Raw genomic sequence first — 26,792 nt, forward strand, 5'->3', positions numbered from 1 at the left:
ATGGAGTGACGGCATCAGTGGACAAGGGGAAGGCGACCAATGTCATATACCTGGACTTGAACAAGGCCTTTGACATGGTTCCCCACCACATCCTTATCTCCAAATTGGAGGGATGTGGATTTGATGGGTGGACCACCCAGTGGATAGGAAACTGTTTGAAAGGACACAGACAGAGGGTTGTCATCAATGGCTCTACGTCCAGGTGGAGGCCAGTAATGGAGACACGGCCGGTGTCTCCCAGGGGCTGTCTTGGGATCGGTGCTCTTTACCATCTTTGTCAGTGACATCAATGACGGAATCGAGTGCACCCTCAGCAAGTTTGCTGACGACACCAACACCAAGCTGAGTAGTGCGGTTGACACAGTAGAAGGAAGAGATGCCATTCAGAGTGATCTTGATAGGCTGGAAAGGTGGGCCCAGGTGAACCTGATGAGGTTCAACACGGCAAAGTGCAGAGTTTTGCATTTGGGCCGGAGGAATCCCAGGCATCCATACAGACTGGAAGGAGCGGTCCTTGAGAGCAGCCCTGCAGGGAAGGACCTGGGGGTCTTGACAGATGAAAAACTTAACATGAGCCAGCAGTGTGCCCTTGCAGCTCAGAAGGCAAATGGTGTCCTGCGCTCCATCAGAAGAGGGGTGGCCAGCATGGACAGGGAGGTGATTGTCCTCCTCTACTCTGCTCTTGTGTGGCCCCATCTGGAATACTGCGTCCAGGTCTGGAGCCTCCAGTACAAGAAAGACAGGGAGCTGTTGGAGAGGGTCCAGAGGAGGGCCACAAAGATGATCACAGGACTGGAGCACCTCCCCTGTGAGGACAGGCTGAGGGAGCTGGGCTTGTTCAGCCTGGAGAAAAGAAGCCTGCGGGGTGACCTCATTGCAGCCTTTCAGTACCTAAAGGGAGCCTACAAATAGGAGGGGAATCAACTCTTTGAAAGGGTTGATAACTGCAGCACAAGGGGAAGTGGTTTTAAGGAGAGGGAGGGGAGATTTAGGCTGTATGTCAGGGGGAAATTCTTTACAGAGAGAGTGGTGAGGTGCTGGAATGGGCTGCCCAGAGAGGTTGTGGATGCCCCGTCCCTGGAGGTGTTCAAGGCCAGATTGGATGGGGCCCTGGGCAGCCTGGTCTAGTATTAAATGGGGAGGTTGATGGCCCTGCATGTGGCAGGGGGGCTGGAGATTCATGATCCTTGAGGTCCCTTCCAAACCTGGCCATTCTGTGATTCTGTGCAAAATCAGTTCAATTTTGCACTTCAACTCTGCTTTCTGAGCGTGTGCACATGTGCACACAAAATACATTCAAATATGACCCTTGACAGGTAAGCACTGCCAAAAATCATAAAGGACACGCAGCTTTCATGTATGTCCTATCTGACCAAATCTTTAATCATGCTCACCATTTTTTGTGAGGATGCTGCTCTCTTTTATGACTGCATTTGATTATTCCAAAACTGACTGTATTGCAACGTACCATGGAAGCAGTTTGTGAGCTGCAAGGAGCCCACTGCCAGGAGTCCAGCCTCTCGTGCTCCACAGTTCGAATACAGCAAGGTGATTTTAAAAGGTCTTTCTATTTGGCCAATCTGAGCCATCATGGATTTCCATTTCACCCTAGAATACAACAAGGAGATATCAGATGCGCAAAAAGCATGCTGGAGTCCACAGAATATCTAGCACAGATTCTATACTGCACCAAATAGAAGCGATGGTATTAACATGGGGAAGGAATTGAATATAAAGTACAACATAGCAGACATTAATTTAAAACAAATGACATTCTACCTAAAAAGTTCATATTCAGTTATCTTTTTCTCAGCTCCTATTGTTGTAACTTACATTTCTCCACACAACATACAGCATAACTCTGAGACATCAAAAATATCTCAACTGTAGAGTGATTGTAGCAGTTCAGAGAAAGATGGATGGTGGCATGCACTCTAATTTTGAAGATGGTTGCTAGGCATTGAAAGCTAGACAACGACATTCAATGGGAATTTTCAATGTATCTCACTCAAATCAGTCTATCAGGAGTCAGGGTACCCAGGTGTAGATAAAAAAACCCTACAATATTCCTAACAATCTTTAAAAACAAACAAACAAACAAAAATGACGATGCTTTGTTTATCATTCCATTGCATCCACTTGGCCTCCAAAAAATCAGTGGGCCTTAAACCAACTGGTTCAACAAGCCACTGGAGATAAGGACAGTCTCTGCATCTTTTGCATTTACCTACTAAGCATACAAGACCTTATAACCAATGAGTTCCACTACCTCCACCAAGCTACAACACAGCCCCTAAGCATCACCACTGTTATCATAATCCTAAGCACAGGAATCCACAGCAGCCAGCCCATGATTCAAAACTGGTGTTGTGTTTATGTTAGCAACTAAAGAGATTACTGCCCACAGTTGAAAACAATGACTCGCTTCATTTCTGCACCTTAATTGTATATGGTTTACAAGCCGCACACTCTGAATCTTGCAGTTTACAGCCTAGTATTTCAAAATGAAGTACAACCACTGGCTAAGTCAATAAACCAACTTCTGAAACATCACATCTGAGAAAGATGCACCGTATTCCCTGCCACTAGAAGAACACTAGGTCTCAGTGGGCCTCTGAGAGAAGACTAATATCTTAAACAACTGTTCGTGTGTACTGGCAGCTCTTTTGAATCAGAGCCCTAAGGTCCCATGAAAAATTCCAGTTCTGCACTGAAAGATGCTAACACTGAAATTTGAGTCCATTTACACACCACCACTGGAAAAGCTTGCAAGCATCCAGAGTCCACAAAAACAACAAGCAACTTTCTATCACCCAGAATACTTGGAGGTACAGAGTCTCATCATCATCAAGGCATTCCCACTCAGACAAACCCTCCTCCTCAACATACAACAGCAACAAGATTTCTAACATGGTAAATATTTGCTTTGTCCCAGCATCTGAGCAAGGGATAGTCAGAAACAACTTAATTTTCTTAATGGAATCAGGAACAAAGCCCATTGTTGAGCTACTAAGAAGATGGATCATTGTGGCAAGCTTTCAGATAAGCCAAGCTTGGCAATATCTTTACTATCGATTTTATGTCAAGCCAGATCTCGACTAATGAGGTAATATTCTTCTTCTAAGTACAGATGTTAAAACTGCTCTGTATGTATAGAAGGGCTGTCAGAATCTGACATCATTTTGAGAAATTTACACAGATAAAAAGTCTGGAGTTGCAAGCAATCTGACTCCTAAAGCAACAGAAGTTTAGATTTGCCCTGCTAACCCACAATTTCCATTTTTGATTTTCACTAGCTTAGGCTAAACAAAAGCTTTTCCTTTTCTTACCAATCTTTGCTATGCCTTTCCATCTCCAACACAATTAACAGATTGTGCATTTTAAGAAAGATTATTTTATTATTAAGAACAATTTCTTCATTAAGAGTGACAAATTAAAAAACCCTAACGTGAAAGCTGAAACCTTTTCTGAACTGGAGGCCACTACAGGAGTTACTGCAGAAAGTTATGCTAACTGCCTCAAGGTACTACCAAAGAACATACAAATTAGAAGCTTTACATTTCTTTTCCACATATATGAAGCTAGTCATCGGATGCGAAAAGAAATAGATGACAGAACATAGGCCTGCAACTCCTGCCCTTACTAACCAGCTACAGATCTGTCCTTCTTGGCCCAGAAAAATTTTTGGTGCAATTTGGTGCATGAGAGTCAGTAAACCATATTCCTAGGTTAGTGATCAAAATCAGTCTTTCATAACAGCAGTGCAGTCTCTCCTTTTGTAGCTTTATTTTTTAATTCAAATAGCTGTGCTCATTGCTGTCAGTATGTATTAGGCATTTTCTGAGGACACTTACCAGACTATTCCCTTTCAAAGGCTTATGGAGTTGGACACCTAATTTATAAATTCCAAATGACCTTAGGTGTTTCCAGACATTCAAATCAGCTATATCACAATTCCTCTACATACAAGAGCTAAAGTTAAAGAACTTCTGTTGACAATAGGACACCCAGACTGGGTGAAGAGGAGTCTCAAAGATTATAAGTTCCTATAGGAGTCGCAGAAGCTGGCAGGGCATTTTAGCAGGTCTGCTCCAAAAAAGGAAAAAGAAAAAAAAAAAAGGAAAAAAAAAAAAGCAGTAAAGATAGGGAAAACTAAGCAATAATCCTTTCATGAGATTGGCTAACTGATGACCATTTGTGCACGTGGCCTTGAATTCGTTCTTTCTTGGACTACCAGGAGTACCATGGCCAGTACTTTGTTTTAGAAAGAAAACAGAAAACAATAAGCCCAGCTTACTGATCACACTCTATCATGTAAAGGGAAAAGATTATCACTGCCCCAAGCAGTGCTTTTTTATTCTCATTGAAGTTTGAGTATTTAGAGCTGAAATAAACAAGTTCCATTATTGAAATAGTTTTGGCTGACAACACTGAAACAATTGTGGTCCACAACAAATACAAGCAAATGAAATCATTCAAAACAAAACCACATAAGACTTTTCACACGAGTTTTCAGGTGTGACTAGTTTTTTTGCTCTGTGTGATAATGAGGAAAAAGATAGGGTAAGCAAAGTAGTCATAAAGTCATTATCAGTGATCTGAACAAGCACCAGGACCATAACCACGAGAAATGAAGATAGCTTTGAGCCAAGAACCAGATTAAGAAAGCTTGGGCCTGCAAACAAAAATGCAGGCACTTGATGTTTGATCTCTACTGAGATAATAACAAACATAATTTTATATATCTTTTGTAAATACGTAGAATTTCAAACACCTCACTCCCACAGCGACTCTCCCTCTAATCGAGAAGCTCAGAATACTCATATGTTATAGGTGTGGCATAAAATAACAGTAAAAAAATATGAGCTTGTCCTACTTATCTGGGAACTTAGTGCCAAAAGGTCTGTCTGTTTCTCTTTTGCTACAGTGCATTTGCAAAAAAATGGGTGGCAGCTTCAATACTACATATCAAACCTAACAGAGGTGGTTGGGACTTTTTCTAATGAGTGACATATCTCTGAGCTTTAGAGAACTGTGTAGCTGATGGACCGTGAAGGAGGAAACACAATCAGCATAAGACTTCCAGGACCAGAAAGAGGACAGTTCACTGAAGTGATTTACTATTGCTGGAATTCATGATGAAGCACAGCTTGATTTTGGAATTAAAAGATGACAGAGAAGACTGAAGCAGGATTTTCTGGATTAATTATCTGAAAAGATGATATCTAGCCTTCTTTCTATTTCTCATTTTTCACTCTGACTTCAAGATGATCTCCCAGTAGCAACTGAAGATTAAAATATGTAATAGACATAGGCATCTATCTCTAGGTCATTTCCTCATTATCTTCCTTTTATTCTACGAATTGTGCAGCTGGGATTGGGTAACACACGAAAGTGTGTATGACTTCTGCTCCCTCTGGAAAGTGGGAATGTTTCAAAATGCTCTCTGTTCTTAATAACCAGTACTGCTTAAATCTTAATCGCAGAAAAACTGCTTATTTCAGAGTATCTCCCTAATAAGAAGCAGCTCAAACACTGTGGAAATAAATTTTGTTCTCCTGAACATACAAATTTTTCTGGAACTGTGCAGAGAACCAAAAAGATAGGGTAAAGTAAGAATATTTGACCTAAAATTGTTCTTAACTATTTCGTGCTTCTTCCTTCCCCTCCTTTCTATTTTGACTTAGAATAGGAGGCAATCACCTTCCACCTTTACATTCTTAAAACTAAAGCCTCAGTTCTTACCAGTGCTTCATTTCACTAAGTAAGACCAATGTTCATACCAATTTCCAGTGACACTAATTCCATCCCAAGGTGTGTAAATAACATCACTTTCAGACAATAATTTAGACAATAATTTTATGTAGAATTTTTTTGTAGTGCTCAAATAAGCTCTTAAACAATGACTATGGTTCATTTCAGAAATGCTACACTGTTTGTGATCAAAGCCTGTCCTGGGCAGGTAGGTATCTCAAAGAGTATTTTATGAGTTAATTCTGGGGAATTGTGGCTGCAGTTGTTTAGGCAAGTAGAGGCTTGTCAAGTACATAAAGCAGGTGAAAAAGGAGGTTAGAAATCTATCCCAGAAAATGTTACAGATTCCTTGTGAAACTGGCAAAAAGAAAAGGAAGGAGTAGCCAGGAAGGAAGTGAGCAATAGCTAAAAGTAGGAGCGAGAGATGGATTTGAAGTAAAATAAGTTTTCTGAGTCAACCTCTGCTGTCTTTGGCTGACCAGAAGTCTTGGCTGAAGATCTCCATGGCAGCTTGAGAAGTGCCAAAGAATTCAAAGAAAACAAGCACTGGGATCTATTGCTTAAGTTCTTCACGGGAGTCGGTCAGGTGATGGAAATAAAAAAACTTTGTTGTGTGCCTGACCCAGGTTTTTACAAGACATACTGCAGCAAAGGAAAAAGCAAGCACATGGAAAATGGCAAAATCAGATGACACGTGGACCTTTCTCCTTCTTTTCCTGTTGTGATTCATTCCCTTTACCCATTTCTTCTCCTCGCTGCATTCTGCTTCATACAGGAATGAAAAAATAAATGTGGAACAGATCAAAGAGTACAAAATGCAGGACAAGATCCAGGGTTGCTGCAATTCCTTTTTTTTTTTTTTCCTTTACCTCTTCTCACCTCTAGCCTTTGCTTTTCCATTCTCTGAACTCTACAGATAAAACAAAAGAGGATGCTCCTGAGCTTAGCAGACAGAAGGAAGGTATTACTAAAGAGGCAGGATTAATCCTTCTCAAAATCTGACTACAACAGGACCCCTTGAATACTTATATCAGTCATTTCACCAACACAGCCTCTGGACTGAGTGCATTTTAAATTCTATACCACTAGAATCAGTGAGGGAGTCAGCCACTCTCACGTCTCCTGAATACGAGGGAGAAGGAATGACTCCTAATTAGATGTTTTCTTTGCAAAGGGGGCAAACAAAATCTGTGTCTGTTCCAGACATCCTGTCAGGAAGCTGCACAACTCAGTCCTGACAGTTCTACTTTCGTTTTTGGTCTAACAAAAGCAATAATCTCAAGGAGAGAGATGTTAAAAAACAGTGACCAGGAGGGACTGCATCCTACCTTGCAATTTAAAGTCTAAAGAGCTGCAAATTGATTGTCTTACCCAGCATCCTCTTCATGGCCAACTTTCAGAGAAATTATTACATTTCTGTTAGTGTCCACATATCTGATTTCAACTGTGAATCTCTGGAGGAGAGGAACAGCATCCTGTGAATATACAGCTAGTTCCAGCAAACAAGAGTCCACGCTCCCAGGCAGGATTGGGCTGTGCAGGCTGAACTTGCATCTATCTGGCAGCCTACTCATGTTCAGAAGGAAAATGCCTCCTGTAAGAAGAAAAAAAAAGAAAAGAAAAAGGACACATTGTGGATGAAAGAGCTATAATAATATGAAAATAGATTAAGGGTTTGAAGAAAGATCTCAAGAAGAAAGCAGAGGACTATGCACAAAGTATAAATAACAGATAGAAAAGAAAGGAGACTAAAGTAAAGGAGGGAAATACATAAGAAGCAATAGAAGGAATGAGAAGAGAAGAAACCAAACAAAGCAGAGTGAATACGTCCAACAAAACAAAAGCTGAAGATTCCTCAAATCAGCCAGCAGACATGAGGAGCCAGACCTGGCTTGTAAAGGATTGAGTTTTGTAACAAAAATCCACGAGTAAGCAGAAGCAGCTAATGCTAAAACACAGAGCAATAAAAGGAGCATATAAATGAGCTGACTAGATACAGGGTACACATATACACAAAGCAGGCAGTACATATAAGGATAATACAGATTATAAGGCTCTCAGTGATAGACTATTTTAGGCACAGACAACGTACCTACTAGTCGCACACCAGAACCAGCATATGGCAGTATTTGTAAAAATATGTGACTGAGGTCTCAGTCTGTCAACTCCTATTGCTGCTGGGCTATTACTATTACTGGTGCTGGGAGAAAGCAGATGTTCACTATGGGGAAACTGTAACTGCCTACCTTCAACACCTCCTTGGGAGGAGCTGTTTTCCAGAAGCAGCTGCTGCCTCTCCTGAGATACCAGGACACTGACTGAAGACAATACCCAGTCTGGTCTTCCAAAACTATCTGTAGATGTCATCCATGAGCAGCTTGAGGTGATGATACAAGAGATTTCTGTCACGAGAAGCAAAAGTTTTCATTCAGGCTTTCTCCAGTTCAAGTAGCAGGCCTATGTAGGGGCATAAGTGAGCAGATCTATGGTGTATGGAGTCTCTCTCAAGAAATGAAAGACTAGAAGGGAAAAGAGAAAGCTTCTTATGCAATAACAACAAAGAATCTCTTCCAGAGCAGATGAAGGAACATACCTGAGAGAAAAACAACTGCAAATTCTTGGCAGATGTAAATCAGCATCTTCCCACCAGTATCAACAGTGAATTTATATTAGTGGATGGTCAACCCCCAGATACAAGGACTGTTTCAAAGATAACGCCTCATATTTTATACTGTCGGCCCACAAAGTCAGATGGGGATGTTGGTGGTATGGCAATAGAGGTTGAACCTTCCCCCCAATATTCTGTTACTTTTTATCGCTGTATGATAGATGGCAGCAGAGGGGCAGTCTGACAAAATGGCATCTGACACTGAAATGCGTATGAAGCAAAAGTACGTAATTGAAATCCTCCACAGAGAAAAAAAATCACAGCCATTGACATTCATCAATACTTGCTGAAGTTATGGAGGCCAAACAGTGAATATGAACACAGGGAGGCAATGGGTAATACGCTTCGGTAGTGGCAGCAGTAACTGTACATCAGCTCCATTGGTGCAGATAGTTACAAGTGCAGCGTGCCAGCTTTGATAACAGTGCATAGTTAATGGTGTTGAATATCTTGAAAAATAACATTTTGTAGCTGAGAATTTGCTCTATCAAATAGTGTTACTGTGCTCTTTGTGTCTATTGTGAGTTTCCATGGAAATAAACTGGAGGCATTATTTTGGAGCAACCTAAGTACATAACATTCTGAATGAGAATAATACCTACTGCAGCAAGGATATTGAAACTGTAAGGATTTAGCATTTTAACAGAGAGGAACAAAGGAAGCCCTAAGATCTTAAGCAGAATAGCTGAGCAAAGCAAGCTTTATATATATATTTTTTCTTTTCTTTATTTTCCCCCAGCATTCTACTTTTCTCCAGCAAGATAGACAAGAATGCCCTCCTAAGAACTCCAGAGTCCATTCAAGCACTAAGAACACTAGATCATCCCGGACAGAATTTTTCATAATCAGCATATTATAAATCAGACAAGTAATTCACTGTTCTCTCATCAATCTAATACAAGCTCCTTGAAGAGACGTTAGCTGTACAAAGCTCTCCCACACAGAATAGAGCTGAATAGATACAGTAAGCTGATATTAACTTGCACAATATTTATTTTCAGTAGTAATAATAATATTACAGTAATAACTTGAGGACCCACAGGCCATATGAGAAACTGTAAGAGTGAACATTCATATTTGGGATCCTGTCATTCAGAGGGTATTCATACCTTGTACTCATAAATTACACAGTTTTATCTCTTTGTTGCTCTACTACTTGGAAGAAAAGAAGGTAGGAATTAAGAATAGAAGTAAGGTCGGGAATATAACAATGATAGGCTGTTGCACAGGCAACCCAAATGGGACAGAAGAAAATAAAAAGAGCCTCCAGAGGATTTGTGATACTTTAACTTTCAGGGGGAAAAAAAAAAAAGAACATAATGAAAGCTGCCGTGGAAAAAAAGCATCTTCTTGAATACAAAAGACAAAGTAGACAAGTTTGCCTAATTTTTAAATTTAACTGTAACCATGTTTACACACACCATCGAGCATGCAGAATTTAGAGAAATATGAATATTATGGAGTTACATATCACTGTGGCTTGGAACAGGCTGTATCTCCCACCTCCTGTGTATCAAGAAAGACACACACTTGCTGTAATGAGTCCAACACAGGCCCATAAATATTGTTGAGGGAGTGGACCATTTATGAAGAGAGGCTGACTGAGTGGGACTGTTCGGCACAGAGAAGGCTCATGGGAGCTTTTTGTCAATGTGTATAAACACCTAATGGCAGTGAACAGAGAGGAAGCCAGACTATTCTCACTATTGCCCACTGCAGGAAAAAAAAAGGCAATTGGCACAAAGTAAAAAAAAAACAACAGGAAATTCAATCAGAACATAAGAAAATACCTGAGAGTGGTAAAGCACTGGAAACGTGCTGCATATTTAAGTTGTACATTTGCCATCTCATAGGTACTGAAAGCCTAATGGGGTCATAGGCAACTTGCTTTCAGTGACCCTTCCTGAGCAAGTGGATTGGACTAGGTGACCTGAAGAGGTCTCCCTAAGTGATTATTTCACTAAATGGAAAGTCATCCCTTCAGTTTCCACATTTCCACACCACTGATGACAACTGGTTCCTTTCTCTTGAGTGCTTATGAAATGTGGCATTTATCCTGGCAACACAGTAAGACCAAATACATCCTACCTATCTCACAAGCATTTTTGTTCAGCTCACTGTTCTTTAAAAACTCCTAGAAAACTGAAAACTCCAATTGGAAAAAAACTTCATTTGGTGTCAAGAAAGCTACTTCATTCTGTGGTTGCTATAGCTCTACTAAATAGCTTTTGTTTAAAGAACTCCTTAGCCCAAATCTGGTGTATTACACTGTGATGATATAGAAGATTTTTATTTTATTTTATTTTAATAATGAAGTAAAGAATTCCCCTAAGGCTGCACTGGTCTTTCAGCGTCACTGTGCTATTTCCAGCCAGGAACTCAGTGCTGCTTTCTGAAGGATCCTTGTGACTGCCAGCATCTCACTTGCACCTGGATTTTGATGTAGAAATAAGGCGAATGTAAAGAAGAGGACTTGTGGTACCTGGTTCAGAAGGCTGACGAAATGACACCATCCTATTTCTTATCAGGGAGAACTTCTCAGGTGGATTTGGTGTAGAAGAGTTTACTTCATGTGATCCAGAACAGGAGACAACTACTATAACAAAACAAAAACAACAGAAGAATTTCATGTTTCTACGCAAAACTATACTCTCATACTGTTAAACATGAACACAGATTTATCAAAGCCTCATTGTATCAATCCACACTCATCACAGTGTACAGAGGTAATACTGTCCAAAATAGTCTGCCACTTCTACAACAAAATATTTTATTTACTATTATGTTCTTTGGAATTCTTTATCTATCCTTTTTATCAGTATAAAACTCCTAAATAGACACTGTGTTCCAGTACTGCCTATGTTGTAGCCACTGCACAGCTGAATAGCAGGCCCATGGCTGCCTGCCAGCAACTATATATTTTATTCTGGAAACACATTAACTAACATTAATGAAACCTTTGCTTAGTCACATATCCAGAAAACATCTCTTCCTACTGCCATGTACAAAGGCTGGGACTTGCAAAGGAATCAGGTAATTTCCTTGTAGCTGATATCTAGTAATATGTAGCTTCCTCAATACAGTTCTTATTAATCCACTTCCATTGCTCTATCTCAGAAATCCCTTTGTCATATAAATAAAAAAAACCCTTCCTTGATAATTACAGTATTTGATCATATTATGATATCAATATATATGCATTTGTGCATTTTTATTCATATCAAATCTTAGAGTTCTGTTCTAAAGTTTGGTTGAGTTGGAAAAAAAAAAATCAAAATCTCAGAAAATATGAAAGGCATGAACATGCATCCCACAGGGAGTAAAACACTGCAAAATGTTTCATATTATGAGAATTACATCTTTTATTATAGCATAAAGACAGCTGCTTGTCAGTCTTCACGTGCTGCTGAGGAAAGGACAGTTAGAGCAGCCATCAAGCTGCAGCAAATCAGTAGAAGGACAGAGTATCTTAAGTTGGAAGGGACCCACGAAGACCATCTACAGTCTGACTTCTGACTCCACACAGGATCAACCAAATTCAAACGTTATGTCCAAGAGTGTTGTCCAAACACTCCTTGAACTCCAGCAGCTTGGTGTAACAATCATTGCCCTAGGGTAGCCTACGCCTACCTCCCCCATCCTCTGGGGAAAAGTCTTTTCCAGTCCCCCAACCCAACTCTCCCTGATGCAGCTCCACGCTGTTCTCCCAGGTCCTATTGCTATTACCAGAGAGCAGGAATCAGTGCCTGCCCCTCCACTCCTTTCACGAGAAAGCAGCTCACAGAAATATGCATTCACCCATTTATTTTCTCATAACAAAAGATTTCTGGCTTCTAAGAAGCAGAAGAGAGCTCAGTGATGAACACATGCATAAGATCTGGAAAGCAGTTTTGTAACATTCCAGTCTATTTACATTTCAATTACTTGCATGCTCATTCAGCCTCTCCGTACTGAAGATCTATCAGATAAAGTCACTAACAGAAACTTTATTTCACTTTTCTGTGAAACTAAGAGTTCCAGAGGCGCTTCCAAGCGTATCCTCTCATCATGCTTGTCTGCAATCTTATATGACATGAATGTCAACATTAAACAAATAATAAGGACCATTTTGTATAACGAGCTGATTTCTCTGTCTTCATCAGCAAAAGGCAATGATTTAAGCGATAGGAAATCAAAGATGAAGAGGAAATCTGTTATAGGAAATAGGTTAAGCCTGCCATTAAGGAGCATAAAATGATCAGAGAGAAACAGTAAATATAACAGTACTCAGTTGTCACCGCAAAAAATACGGGATCTCTTAACAGCATAGCACAAATCCATCGCTTTTTCTGTAACAGAACACCAGAAAACCAGAAGCCTCCAGCACTCAGAAAGTAATTCCATTTCTTTCAGTATCTTACAGAAAATGCATTCAGGCACCTGCAGGGCTGAAATTTTTCCTGAATCCTGATGCTACTTTGCAGAAGAAAAGAAAACTACAGAAAACTCTTCTGGAACTCATGATGGGAAGCCAACTCCAGTTCAGGCCATCTTTCTGCCAAAATAGGAACTTCATTTAGAGCATTTTGTAGCGTTTTCTCCCTGCAATATCAAAATAGCAACTCAATATTTCTCACTACTTCTCTTAGGAAATGAGTTAATGTACAGACTAATAGATCTGACTGTCAGGGAAGTCAGACTAGACAATGAGAAGACTCTGTGTCTACTATCTATCCTTGTATTTTTTCAATTATTCCTAAACCTTCCATCTTCCGTTCAATAAATATTCTCCCTCCTTCATGAGTATTTACAACTTTAAGCTGTTAACCTTTCACCTTTAAAATGTCACTGTGATCTCCTGCTGCCTGCTGTTAAACTCTTCATTCTTTGCTCATCAGTTGGTCCATGTGCCTTGCTTACCTCATCGCTCTCTGTATTCTGCTCAGATACATTGCAATAGTGATCAAAAAGAGGAGCAAGACGACAAAATGCTGTTTCACCAAAGCTGATTATAAGAAGCAATATCTTGGGATCTTCTTACAGCCCTCTCAATTTCCCAAGATTGTTGCTCAAAGGCAAACGTCAGCGCACACTAATCTCATGTGATACAGAATGGCCATTCAGTTCTCTCCTGAGATCTCCTTGTTTATCTGTGATACAATCTCATCAGTCATTTTGGTCAAAAAAATTCTTCTTAGCTGATTTTCCACTGTGACATCAAATCTCTCCCTGGCATATTTCATTTCAAAAAAGGCATTTCCACCCTTTCCATCTTCATTCTTTGCCTTTCAGATACACGGTTTTACTCTGGCAAGTTGTACTCTGACTTATTGCTTCATATCTTAGTCTTTATGCTATCAGCAGATTATCAATACAGTTTTCAGTATCAAGTGTTATCAATGTAAGTATGTGACTGAAAATAGAACGCCCTACATTCACACCATGACTTCTCTCAAACTTGAGGATTCATTTAAAAATGATGTTACAACAAAACATCTTTTTAAATAAGATGTTTTGATAGACAAGCAATTATAGACTTTTTTCTAGCTGTCTCATATCAAGTGTCCTGATATTTTTACTCAGACTGATGTCAAGGCAGCAGTCTTTACACTATGTAGTCACATACTTCACACGAGTAGAGAGTTTATCAGTACATACAACTAAACCCAACACATTCCACTCACCCTTTTTTAAATACTAATGCAACATAAACTTTCTTCCAATTCTCTGGAATTTCTTCAGCATCTCAACACTTCTGTCTTTTAAAAATCTGCAGCCAATTTTCTCAAAATTTTTGAACGCAAGCTGTCTTGACCAGTTGTTTTACAAACTGAGCACTTTATCAACTGCCTTTCCACAAATCTGTATTTGTTACGGAACCTCTTTCATCACTAGTATGCGATAATTATGCATCTGTGATGATTAAGCATCAATTTTTTGTTTTTTTTTCTTTCCTAGATAAGACATGCTTACCAAACCCATTTTGCCTCTGTAGCTGATAACCCTACACCATGTCTATGACTAATTAATACCATTGCTAAGATGTTTTTGCTACTAGTGCACTTGAAAACCTTTTTAAACTTCCTAACTCTATTGCTAGTTCCTTCTATCATTAAGCCTTCTTCTTCCCAACTTCTTTTTAATACAAGCAAAACCACTTTTTTCCTTATTATTATTTATATATCAGAAGATTCTCCCCTTTCAACTACGGGTTTGCAGCTTTCTAGCCATTTACACATATAACTCAATTACTATCCATATTTTTCTCTCTACAACCTCTCATTCAATCGAGTTACTGTGACTTTGTTTTAAACTTCAGAAGATTTGCATTTTCTGGAGGTATCCAGATACAGCAGCTTAGAAATTAGGCAGTAAAGTTCATTTATTTGAATAAATATGTCTAGGTACATATCAGACTGCTCCAGATATTATTCTGTTTGCAAAGAAAAGTTTCAAGCTTCAATCACTTTCACTAGGGTAATACCTGGCTTTATTTCTGAGCTTAGTTCTTAGCTCAGCTCTCTGTTTACAGACAATAGATCTAACACAATATGCTAATATGTGATACAGTGTTTCTCATACAGATAAAGCAATCTACTCAATAGCCACCAAGAAATTGTTGGAGAACAAAGATCTCCAGTTTGAAGACTTCACCCCCACACATTAAGAACTTCTTTCTCTTCTTACACACAACAGGTTAGTTAGCATTTCACACAAGTCTCAAATTGGATTTGGAAGTCTACAGCAGTCATCAGCAAGCACATAAACATTTATTTTAAGTATTAATTTATCTTTTGGACTTCAAGATCATCTGGTACAGTGGCTGTGAAAAGAGGAAACACCATTTTTGCAATGTACTGTTATTTCCAACCTATTTCTGTCTTTTGATTTCAGCCACAGGAATTCTCCCTTCTACTCAGAGGAATTTCATCTTATCAGCACTTCAGTTTAGAAATGAATAATTTTGCTTCAGCTCCACTTGTTTATTAGCCAGCTTCATCACAATGGCAAATGAGCAAATAAAGAACCCCTCTTTCAGTCCTTTGAGCCTTCATTAGTTTTATTCTCAACATCTTGACTCTCTTCTAAACAAACTCTTTTTATTCTTCACCTTTCCATCAATATCTACACATTTATTGCTAATTTAATATCAATCATACTAGTCTGCACATCAGATCTAAAACTTTGCTTCCCCTTTAAAAAGCTAGAGGCCAGTCACACCATACAGCCTCTTTTCCTCAAAGAATATGGATTTGTGAAACCTGTCTGTAAGTCTTATATAACATATCTGACTAGCAGAATATTCACAGTATTTATTTAGTTTTATTTTACTTTCTGCATCATTTCACACGCAGAACATGAACAGCATGTAAGATTGTATCTTGAATATCCTTCTTCTTTGTAACCATTGGAAGATTTCTAAAATTATTTACATTCAGTGGAACTAAAATGAGCTATTTATGCTGGTATGGACTATCCCTGATAACTCTATGCTTATTTACTTCAGAAAACCCGCTCAGTTATTGTAATCCCATCCGGTATCCTATCCTCACATGAAAGAACACCACCTCCTCACTCTCCTGCACAATGCTGACAAGAATCTTTCCTGAAGGGTGGAATGTGGATCAATCTGAAGAGCTTTCTATAACTGGAAACTGAGCAACTCCCTGCTATAATGCTCACTTGGAATATCAAAGATCATCTTCAGTTTCCACGACGTACAGAACGACAGGCATTTACAAAGTACAAAATTCTCGTAGTGCTTCTTCCTGCTGTTCACAGTATGCCTGCTTCCTGCCTGCCCCTCGTTACACAAAATGTTGCTTTGTCTCTCATTTCCTCACTTACTCTATTCAGTCACTCAGTGGCCAGTTCCTTTCCTGAATGGTGATGTATTCTGAATCATGTTCTCTCCAGTGCTCTGTGGAGCATGCACTCATCCTTTCAAACCCCAGAATTTTGTTTCTAATAAAATCTCTAAAGCTGCACTTAAAAATAAATAAATAAATAAACAAATAAATATTACAATAATTAAAAAAGAATCATTTAAGCTCAAGCACATAGTAGTACACTACAGGTTGCCACCACTGCACGACAGCTACCAGACAGAACACACACAGAAAAAGTTTTGCCCACGTCACCTATATTTTTCTTGTAAGATCTACCAGTTAGATGCACTCAAGATAGACGTCTTGGGTCCTCCTCTTGATACTACTGCCCTTACTTGGCATGTTGCCCTTGGATAGTGACTTGCTAGTTGAGATTTATGCCATTTTCAGTGTGCATGTACATCTACTGAAATAGATCTGAATGACTATTTTAATTACAGTTGAGAAATAGCATGCCAAAAATGTTTCCTGAAATCCAAAAATATGCCATCCACTGAGTCCTTCTAATCTACTAATTGTGTAGTAGTGTATATATGTGCATACTCATGCCTGCATATATTGTCACATTAACTTAGAAAGTGCTTTTTATAGCACAGCTGTTCATTACGCATATGTCTATTTTTATAATAGTAGCTCCTTATTACTCACGGATAACAAGGGTAAGGTTTTGCACTGAGTTTCACCTCTATTAAAGCTTCCAGGAAGGATATATATACACCACCTAAAGCACCCAAAAGTTTTTCAAGGACCTTTGTGATAACTGTATAGAGCAGCTCCATTTAGCTTTACCATTTCTATTACTTATTTTCTCTTCTCTCTTTAGAGCTGGATTATTGCTATCAGAAAAGGCATCCATTCCATTTCTGCTTGCGAATAGACATGATACTGAGGGTTAACAGATAGTACCAGCAGTTGTGAATAAGAGATGTCGGTATGACCTTAAGCTTCTGTTGTTCTTGATAGAATTAAATCAGTCTAAGCTATAGCCTTACATTTGAAAATTGACCATTCCTGGGGCGATGGCTCATTTTCTCCTCTTGCTTCTCTATATACATTAATGGGAAAAAAAGACATTTAAAACAAATTAAGAGAGGCATGTGTTTTTCTCACAGGGAATAGAGAGCTTCTTAGTTTAGAAAAACTATCCAAAACAGTAAGGAAAAAAAAAAAATCATAGAATCCTTTGAGTTGGAAGGGACCTTTAAAGGCCATCTAGTCCATCTCCCCTGAAATGAACAGGAACATCCACAGCTAGATCAGGTTGCCCAGGGCCTGATCCAGCCTTGCCTTAAAAGTCTCCAGGGATGGGTCATCCACCACATCCTAAGTGTTCAATGAATCAGAAAGTAAAAAATATTGATCATCCTTTTAAACATTTCATTTTCTTTTCAAACCTTTAAAATGCTTTTTTTTTTTCTTTTTTCTTTCATTCCAGCTTTAAAACTACTGTATATTAATTCATAAAGAAAACTTTCTCATTGAAAAACGCTGAAAGACTAGCCTAGAAAACGTCACTGATCTAATTTATAGCTTGGCCACTCAAACATTTTCAGTATCAAAACCAGAACAATGACAAGCTGTGGGAAGGGAAAAGATGCAAGCTTTTCAAGCTGACTTTGTTATAGGAAAGGAACATGAAAATGGACCTAAAGATACTTATTTTAAAACAAACTGCTGAAGAAGCAGTCTTCATCATAAGGTAGCTTAGTTTGGATGACTGGTTTATATTGGATACACATCTGAGGTGGATAAAACTGATGTGTCCAACTCCAATATATGGTTTTATGCAGTCCAGAAAGTAACCTGGAAGGAATACCCAACATTTTGCTTTCCAAGCGAACAGCACTATAAGGTGTTGCGCTCTTGGGCATAAATTAAGAGGAAGAAATATTATTGTCATATTCCTTCAGAACAACACTTGCAGAGATTTTCAGTTGCAGCTTAAGAGGAGATATATGCATGATTCCACATGTACAAATGTGACAGGTGTAATTAGTCACAAGGGAAGGTGAGGGAAGATGTATAGACACAGAGTGAGTTAGAAAGAAGCAGCAAGAAATACCTCAAAAGACTAACAGTAGCTTCATTCTCTCATAATGACCATAAAATCCTAGGCAGTAACTATTTCTTACGCTACAATTTCATGTGAGAATGCCAGTTCCATTCAATAAGAGAAAATACTAATATATTCCAGGTATTTACATGGAAACTAAGAGTATTCTGTTGAGGTTAGAATGTGTCATATTTACTCAATAATCTGCCCAGAGTTCAAAGTTTTTAACGTTAACAGTAAAATGGTTTAATACTTAGCTGAAGGAAAGTATTTCAGTGCTATCAAAACAGACTTGCTATTCAAATGACTCATTTGGATTAAGTCAAAGCATAAACTGGGAAGGAATTCAGTTTGTGAAAAATGTTAAGGTTTTGAATCTTCAAGATAATTACAAGCAAAATAAAATTTCTAAAATCACTATTTCCTATGAGACTTAGTTTTTTCCTAAGACTTCCTAAGAGTACTTAGTTTTCAATGTACTCATATGCTAAAAGACCAAAAAAATCTGTCTGTGAACTACCCAGAGGTAGCAATAAAACTAAGCAAAAGAGGAATGGGAGACATAATTGCTAGAGTTGCCCTCTACCAGATGCTCAGCTATCAGCTTCAGCACGCCTCTGTGTTTTGCTGGCTCTGGCAGGAGGTCTGTGGTCCTACCCTTCAGCTCCCATGGCATGGCATGGCATGGCACTGCAGCAATCGACAGGAAAAGGGAAACTGCATGCAAGCAAGAAAGTAATGGAAATATAATTTTCAGATCCACATTTTGATTGAATTATTACAATGAATGTGGAATTGACCCCATTGAATTCAATTTCATAAAATTATTTTCAATTGCTGAATTTTACACAACATAAATAAAGCAAACAAAAATTACTCTGAGCTGCCCCTGAGCTCCCTTGATCTTTGAGGCTACTTAACGTTCCTCTCCTTCCTTGTTTTACTAGGAAGAGCCTTAGGAATGCTCTAAATGTATGCACTGCTCCAAGAATCCCTCAGGGGTTGCTCTGCTCCAGAGGCTGTCCAAGGACAAAGACACATTTTCTGCATCTCTTTTTCTTTGATCTACTTTTGACACAAGGATGACTGCCAACAGCTTTTTATTATCTAAGGATTCCCCCCTTTGGGAACTTAACCCTTACAGAACAGTGTAAATCAGCCGGCTCTAAATATATCCCATACAGCATTTGAAGCAGTTTTGTGAGACACACTCCTTCCTCTGTTAACTTTTCTCAGAGTGAGCCATGTAAGAGGCATCAGAACAGAGCAGTAACGCTTCGCTTGTGTGTCCAGCACAGACACTGATCAGGAGCTGGGCTCTCATGCCCACTCTGCCAGTAGCCAGCTGAGTCACACGTAGAAAAACACATGTGATGGGACCAACTTCCTGTGGAAAGTGCTGTAAGCAAAATGAAGGGAAATTGTGATGTGAAGGCAAGCCTGGTTCTTGCCCCTCCCGGCTCACACACAGGAGCAGCAGGAGCTATCGGAGCCAACACTGACTTCCTTCTCCAGGACTCTTGGCTGTAGAATCCTACAGGCTTTTCTCCAATATTCAGTTTCTGAATGAATCTCCTGAGAGATTTATGGAGGGATTAAAAACTAATCCATGTGTGGCAGATAATTCCACGCTTTCGCGGTTTCATGTCATAAACAATGTCACCTCCTCCCTTCACTACAAGCTACCCAAATTCACTCTGCTGAAGAGCTCAACTACCGTGGATTCTGCAACACTGAGAGGATACTGAGAACAGAAGTGAAATTCCTAAAATCTCATATGCTCTCCTACTGTTGCCGTCCCAACGATCAAAACCTCAAGGTGCAAACTGCATGCAGAGCGCTTCTCAACACAGTTTTGCCCTGAAGAGAGTTGTGCACTGTGTCCTCAAACAAACAAAATCATCTGCGCAACAGTCTGGCAGACATCAAATAAACGTATGCATTTTCCACATCTAATACTGAAAAAATGCTCAGATATCACATTAAATACAGGACATATAAAACAACCAGCTCGATACGTACAACTGTTTCTAAGATGTGTCAGTAACACAAGTAAAAGAAAAAAAATAGAACTTTGAGAAAACACATTTCAAGCTGAAAAAAGTGTTAAACCAACTATAAAATGGACAGTCTAATGCATATTATTTCATCTTTAAAGAGTAACTGCACATTTCATTTGATCAAGCCAGTGTTTAAAAAGTTTGTTTATGATTTCCTGCTACTGAACGTGCTGCATTTTTTCTAAATCATAAAATCCTTGCTGTGAGATTAATAGTAAATAATAGTATTTAACACCGTGAATTTTCTCTTACTCTTATTTTCTCCAACAACCTCACTAACGAATGACTGCTTTATTAAGAAGATCGGATTGTCCTTGTCTTCACCTATCCTCTTTAAATCAGGCTCTGCACTCAATTTCCTTTTAATGTAAAACAACGAGGGAAGAAGAGCTATGCCATCCCTTTAGAAATACGAGAAATCCATTAAAAAGAAAACTCATAGGTGTCACAGATTCATCATTTCAGGGCAAAAAAAAAAGTCCACAAGAAACTAACATCATCCCAAAAATAACTTTTAAAAACAATAACAGCAAAACAAACAAAACCAGCTATAACTCCAGCAGAGGAGGATAGGGAAGATGGAGAGGCACCAGATACTTCATTTTTCCCTAGGAGAGTTTGTGGAAAATGCTGTTACACTGTTACTTGTGTGAGGACACACAGAGCTAATTAGTTATTTATAATGTTGTGATGTTACACGGGAAGTCTTTATCAAGAAGGCAAAAATTCTTGCAGCATGAGAAGTTCACAGCCATTGTACCCCTGTTGAATGTTGCAATAATGCAGTACTAAATGTACTAATGTTGAAATAGGCTGGCATCAGAAGTGCCAGGTGTGATTTAAAGTACTGATTTGAGTATGGAAGTGTAAGAATGTGGCCCAAATCTCTTGCTTTAACGCAGTACAAATACTTTACAATAGGAAAAAGCATCCAGAGGAAGAGTAGGTAACAAGGCTCAGTTTGTAGAGTGTCAGTTACTCACTAGAACCATGATGCTCCTGATTGTTCCTGTTCTGATGCTGGTATAGATCTGTTCAGAAACAGTACCTGTTATTAACAAGCTGCTACTATTAACTTTTCTTTTTGAGTTTCAGTGCTATAAAATAGCAAAACATTGTAAACTACATTTATGGCTATACTTCTCACTCTGAAAGATCCAAAGATATCCAAAAGATAATTTCAAATATACTGTGCTATGAAGTACATTTGGAGAAATTGCAAGTAATTTGACATGACAGTTATTGCAACGTACCATTCATCACTTACCAGTTCAGGCTAACTGAGAAGAATACAATAATTACTGCCTATGCTTAATGTCTTTACACCTAAGGACAAATGAACTGGGGAAGAGTTAAAATATTAACTCTGGGAAACCAGAGCACTGGGAAACCACAACAGCAAAACTTCACCAAGAATGTCAACAAATTACTCAGCTGGCAGAAATGAACATCCAAAATTCATGGTGATGGACAACAGCAAACTTTAGCAGGTAGCAGCTGCACAACTCACGTGAAAAGCAGGTGTCTGGAATCCCTTAAAAGAAGGTACAGAGCCAAAAAATCCCAAGAAAGATCAAGAAGCAAGCAGATTTTTGTTTGCAACGTAGCATCTAGAATGCAAAATACATTGTGATATGTGGTGATTGAGACAGCCAGTCCGCAACTGCCAAAGAAAATCCCTGTCAGCAGGGGATAAAGCCCCCAGCTGCGCTGGAAGGGGTTAGGAACAAGGAACTGTGCGAACACAAAATCTGCAGATAGTTGTTGGCACAAACTCTGACTGAGGCAGACTGCAGCATGCTGCTTTGTCAGGTCCCTTTCCTGGTATCCTATCTTGATGACCCCATCCTGCATTCTACAAAAGTGACTGTGGTAGTCTGAGTGATAACATATTTGCATTGTTTTAAAGAGAAAGAAATAAAAACAGGAATCGGTAGGACTAGTTGTTACTCTCTTTCATCTCAGAGGCTTGCTATCTAAGACTGGGACAAGCTTTGGCCTTTTCTCAGCTCTTTCATGAAATTTTCTCCTTCATCTCAGCTAGATTCGCTGGCAAGCTTCCTGCTCTTTCTCATAACAGCATCAACAGGAACTTGAGTATAATACCTGACTTAAAAATGTTTCACAAAGGTACAGCAGCAATGTTAGCCCTTTTTGCCAATACAGAGAGACAGATGGGAAAGATAGAATATACGGAGAGTATTAAAGCTCAGGGAAAGAAAGAAGTGGCTAAGGAAAAACTTGTTATCCAAACATTTGTTTCCATAACCAGGAGAGGAATGTGAAAAACAACCAGTGTTTCTGTTTTATTTATTTTTTCCCTTTCTCCTCCTCGGTCACCCTCATGTGAAAATCAATCTGGGTTTTATGATTTCAAAGGACAATATCTGGTACAAAAGGAAAGATGCCTTCCCCATTTGAGTTGTAATTTAATATTATGATAATGTTTTCTTTTAATGAAAGAGAGGAGAGTGTTTATTTGAAAGTTGGCTGCTGGCCACCTCTTTTAAAGCTATGTGAGGCTGTGGTTTCTTCAAGTCGTATCAAACATCTGCTATGAAACTCAAGCAGGGAAGACAATGTGCCCAACAGGCAGGCCTTTGAATGTACAAGAGAAAAAGCTTGTTTCTCTGAAGAAAATAAGCAAAGGTAGAAGAAGAACATACATAAGTATGAAATGTAATCAGTGACTGAAATCTAGAAAGTTTCTGTCCCCACGTATGAGGTAAGATTTTATATTGCAAAATAATACTATAGAAAATGTAAACAGCTTTTCTACTGCATATCCTCCTTACTTCTTGCTCTTTTCCACCCTAAAGAATTTATCTGCTCTTCCCAAAGGTACAGAGACTACAACACTTCCTTATATGAAATAATGTCTTCTCCCTATGGCAGATAGGGAGATAGCCTGGGACATGTTACTCTAGTGCTGAGAAAATGATATACTGTTAACAGGAATCTTGTAGAAAACGCATCTGCATATGAAATAAATACACCTAGGACCACTATTCTAGGTATAAATAACCTTTCTTTTCTTTGCAGAAGTCATGACTAGAGGCATTCCTCAATTCACTGAACACAGTGTACTAAAAATGCTCCCCCAAGGAGTACAAAAGGAGAGCAAATACACAAGATACGTCCTTTCTAGATCATATGAGAGCGTCTTTCAACTTTACATCTGGTTGTGAAAGTTTGGTTTTGGCCATAAATAGATAAATAGATAAAAGCTACTAAAGCTACTTGGCTTGAAAAATGCAGTTATTTTTGTTAAAAGGAAGGAGATACCTTTTACCACATTCTTCAATAGATGAGTTGGTTCTTTCTTTGGGACACTGCCTGTAATTTGTGTTGCTAATATCTATCACGTGTCAACAGGCCGAAAAGATATCTACCCCTCCCAATAAAACAGCCCTTGTTCTGCTCACATTCCCTGAAGGCATAATACTTTTGACTGATTGTTCTTCTCTTTTCCTTTTTTTTTCTGCACATTTTTAAAGTGTCCCTGCAATCCTTGTATGCACCAAACAACAACGTTAGTTCTCTTTCCCAACACATGTGCATGAAAAGCCATTGCTTTATGCATTAGGCTGAGAAAACCTTCAATCAAGCTGGCAAAACCTTATAAGGTTTACTCCTTAATTAGTTGTTTGCTTTTCCCAAAAGATAGGGGAAAGGTAGCAGTTAGCTATTTTGTAAGGAGGACAGGAAAAGGTAGCAGATGTGGCAAAAGAAAGGAATAGACTCAACTCCATACCCTGTATCTTCTCAAAAAGATATCCTCTCCCACCTAGCTGGCAAGCTCTGTTCTTGTGAATCAGCAGAGACAACACAATGACCATAAAGATGTCCTGCAGCTTGTGATGGAGTGGTTTCTGAACATCTATTTCATGTATGAATTACGTGGGAACATTAGACAGACTAGAAACACAGGGGGCCCTTGCCTTGACACAAACATGGAAAGTCAGAACCTGTAAGTATCAGTAAGAATTCACTGACAATAACAGTGAGCTGCTTTGTTGGCTTTTGCAGTTCAACACAAAAGCTGAGACTGAGCAGACTGTATTCTGCCCATACCTCTTCTGTCATTCCCAGTGGCACAGTTACTTGAGTCTGAAGAGGAAAAAAGCAGATAATTGAATGTCCAATTGAACTTACAGCTTATGATAAGGAAATCAGCAAATACCGTAATAAATAAAAAAATACATACATACAAACATAAAACAAAGCACATCTCATCTTTTCGCCGTTACGCCATTAGATGAAACATCTATGGAAAATGTCATTTATTGGAGTTAGAATCTAACCCATCTCTTTGTCTTGAAGTCAGTTTAATACTTGAACTATGTGCTACTTTGACTTACTTCACTTCCTCACCAGTAAGACCGACACCACAGTTTGCTTGGAAAATTTATAAACAGCATTTTCAAAATCGAACCAAGTAATTTCTTTTCAGCATAGTCCATTAAAGAGGCAAAACCTTAGCATGGTGGGTACTGTTATTTCAGCCATTCAAAAATGATTTCAGGGATTTAAAAAGATCAAGCTAGTGAAAGGAACAAAGGTCATTATATTTTGCTGCTCCCACAAGCATTTGAGCATGTGTTAAGTTATCCATTTTGGTTTGATACTCATGCAATACTGCAGCAATATTCATGATACAGCTCAAATCAAGCCATCATTCAATGATAAACCACCTTTATAGGTGGAATGATGTAACTGGCACATGGAAAAGAGACCAAATAATCCTTGATTATTGACATTTGATCTTGATCAGAAAAATTCATAAGATAGTTCCCATCGCCACAGATTTGAGAGTTTCTTGTCACATTCAGCTCTTGCATTTTTTGCTTTTCCAGCACTGGTAGCACAGGGTGAATGTTCTGGGGTGACTTCCCATTGAAATGTTCATGGCAGAAATGCCTGGGATTGTTAGGCTGTACTCAATAACACAAGGGATCCAATTGGTTCTATAGTCCTATTTCTTGCAGCATTCTGAGATGCTCAAGTGAATATGCTGTCATCTGTAAGTCGTACATTGGATTACTCCAGGCCTTAGCAGCGTAATTACTCAAGTTCAAGTAGCTTTGCACGAACACCAAATCATCTGAAGTACCCTGAAGAAATGGGGCTGCAAGGACACTTCACCATCAGTGACACAGCGTTTTTCAAGAGCGTTCTGGATATTCTCAAACACTGAGATATATTGAGTGTCAATGAGTGATACATTGTGAATCAAATATTAAGATACATTGAGACGCAAGTGTCAACATATCCCTCCTCTGCCCCCCAGTTGTGTGTAGATACTTCATACCCTTTCTGAAGAATTTTCATGCATATAAGCCTTCCAACCCTCTACTGAACTGTTGTTTCCCATGTGCAGTTTGACACTGCTGCAACCTCCTCTCTGTTCTAGCTCCAAGGTACTCTCTATTCACTCACAACCGCTTTAGGAGTAACCAACTTACACTGAAGAAGCCTGTTAAATATAAAAGCATTTGAGCTCCAGCAGGTCTCTGAATACTTGAATTTGATGCATTGTTTTGAACTCTCTCATCGTGCTTCAGTGGAGCTAGGTGCTGGTTCTTTATGTGTTTCTGCTTTTTGTATCTCTATGGACATTTCTGCTAACTCAGCTCATAGCATAGTAAGGATCTGGTTTCATGGGCATGAGCTGATACATCAAAGAGACTTGCTGAAATAAGCCATTAGTAGTTTGTGGATTATTACCTGTTTTTAGTTCATTTTGGATCCCATAATGAGTAAATTGTGACTTACAGGGTGATATTTCACTGCTGCTTGAAGTATGCAATATGTGATAACAAAGATTTTAATTAAAAGAGAGGGAAATATCTTTCAAATACAAAAGCTAAATTACATTTCTTATTCAGGGTTTCTGAATTTGAAAGAACCAAGAATATACAAAGCCAAGATCTATGCACTCTGCATAGACATTATTTCTAAAAATCAGAAAGGAATTACTAAGAGCAAACCAATATATTATTACATCTAAACTAGTTCAATTTCTCTAACCTAATTCACATATAAATATAGCCAAAGTCTAGGTGACAAAGACTTGTGATCAATAAATCAAATGGATTAACGGTGATGTCTTAATCAGATTCTGAAACCATGAAATGAATCCATCAGCTAATCAAGTCAAATCATGAGTTTAACACAGAGAGAATTACTTTTCATCAATCCTCTGCCAAAAGATTTAAAGTGATGGCTATTTGTCTTTGATCTGAAGCTGCACTTCAGTTTATTGCATGCCAGCCAGTCATGGATTTACATCAGAATTGTCTCCTCTTTGGCCAGCCTAGGTGAGATGAATCCATACAGTAGGTTCTGTTTGAACATGAGGAAAATAAACTTATTTTGAGGGTGACAAA

The 26,792-nt window shown here is 38.9% G+C and overlaps 1 protein-coding gene across 1 annotated transcript in view; it reads right to left on the bottom strand.

Moving 5' to 3' along the window:
* LTK (leukocyte receptor tyrosine kinase) overlaps positions 1-26,792 on the bottom strand; it is a gene marked incomplete at both ends in the record, with an annotated part of 127,531 nt that overhangs the window by 34,512 nt on the left and 66,227 nt on the right. Inside the window, 4 exons of the mRNA XM_079537441.1 lie at positions 1,469-1,608; positions 7,126-7,348; positions 8,001-8,156; positions 10,905-11,018. Coding sequence (XP_079393567.1) covers positions 1,469-1,608; positions 7,126-7,348; positions 8,001-8,156; positions 10,905-11,018 — 633 coding nt within the window. The remainder of the gene's footprint in view (positions 1-1,468; positions 1,609-7,125; positions 7,349-8,000; positions 8,157-10,904; positions 11,019-26,792) is intronic.

The sequence above is a fragment of the Tetrao urogallus genome (genome assembly GCF_951394365.1).
Source record: "Tetrao urogallus genome assembly, chromosome: 6".
Lineage (NCBI taxonomy): Eukaryota > Metazoa > Chordata > Aves > Galliformes > Phasianidae > Tetrao > Tetrao urogallus.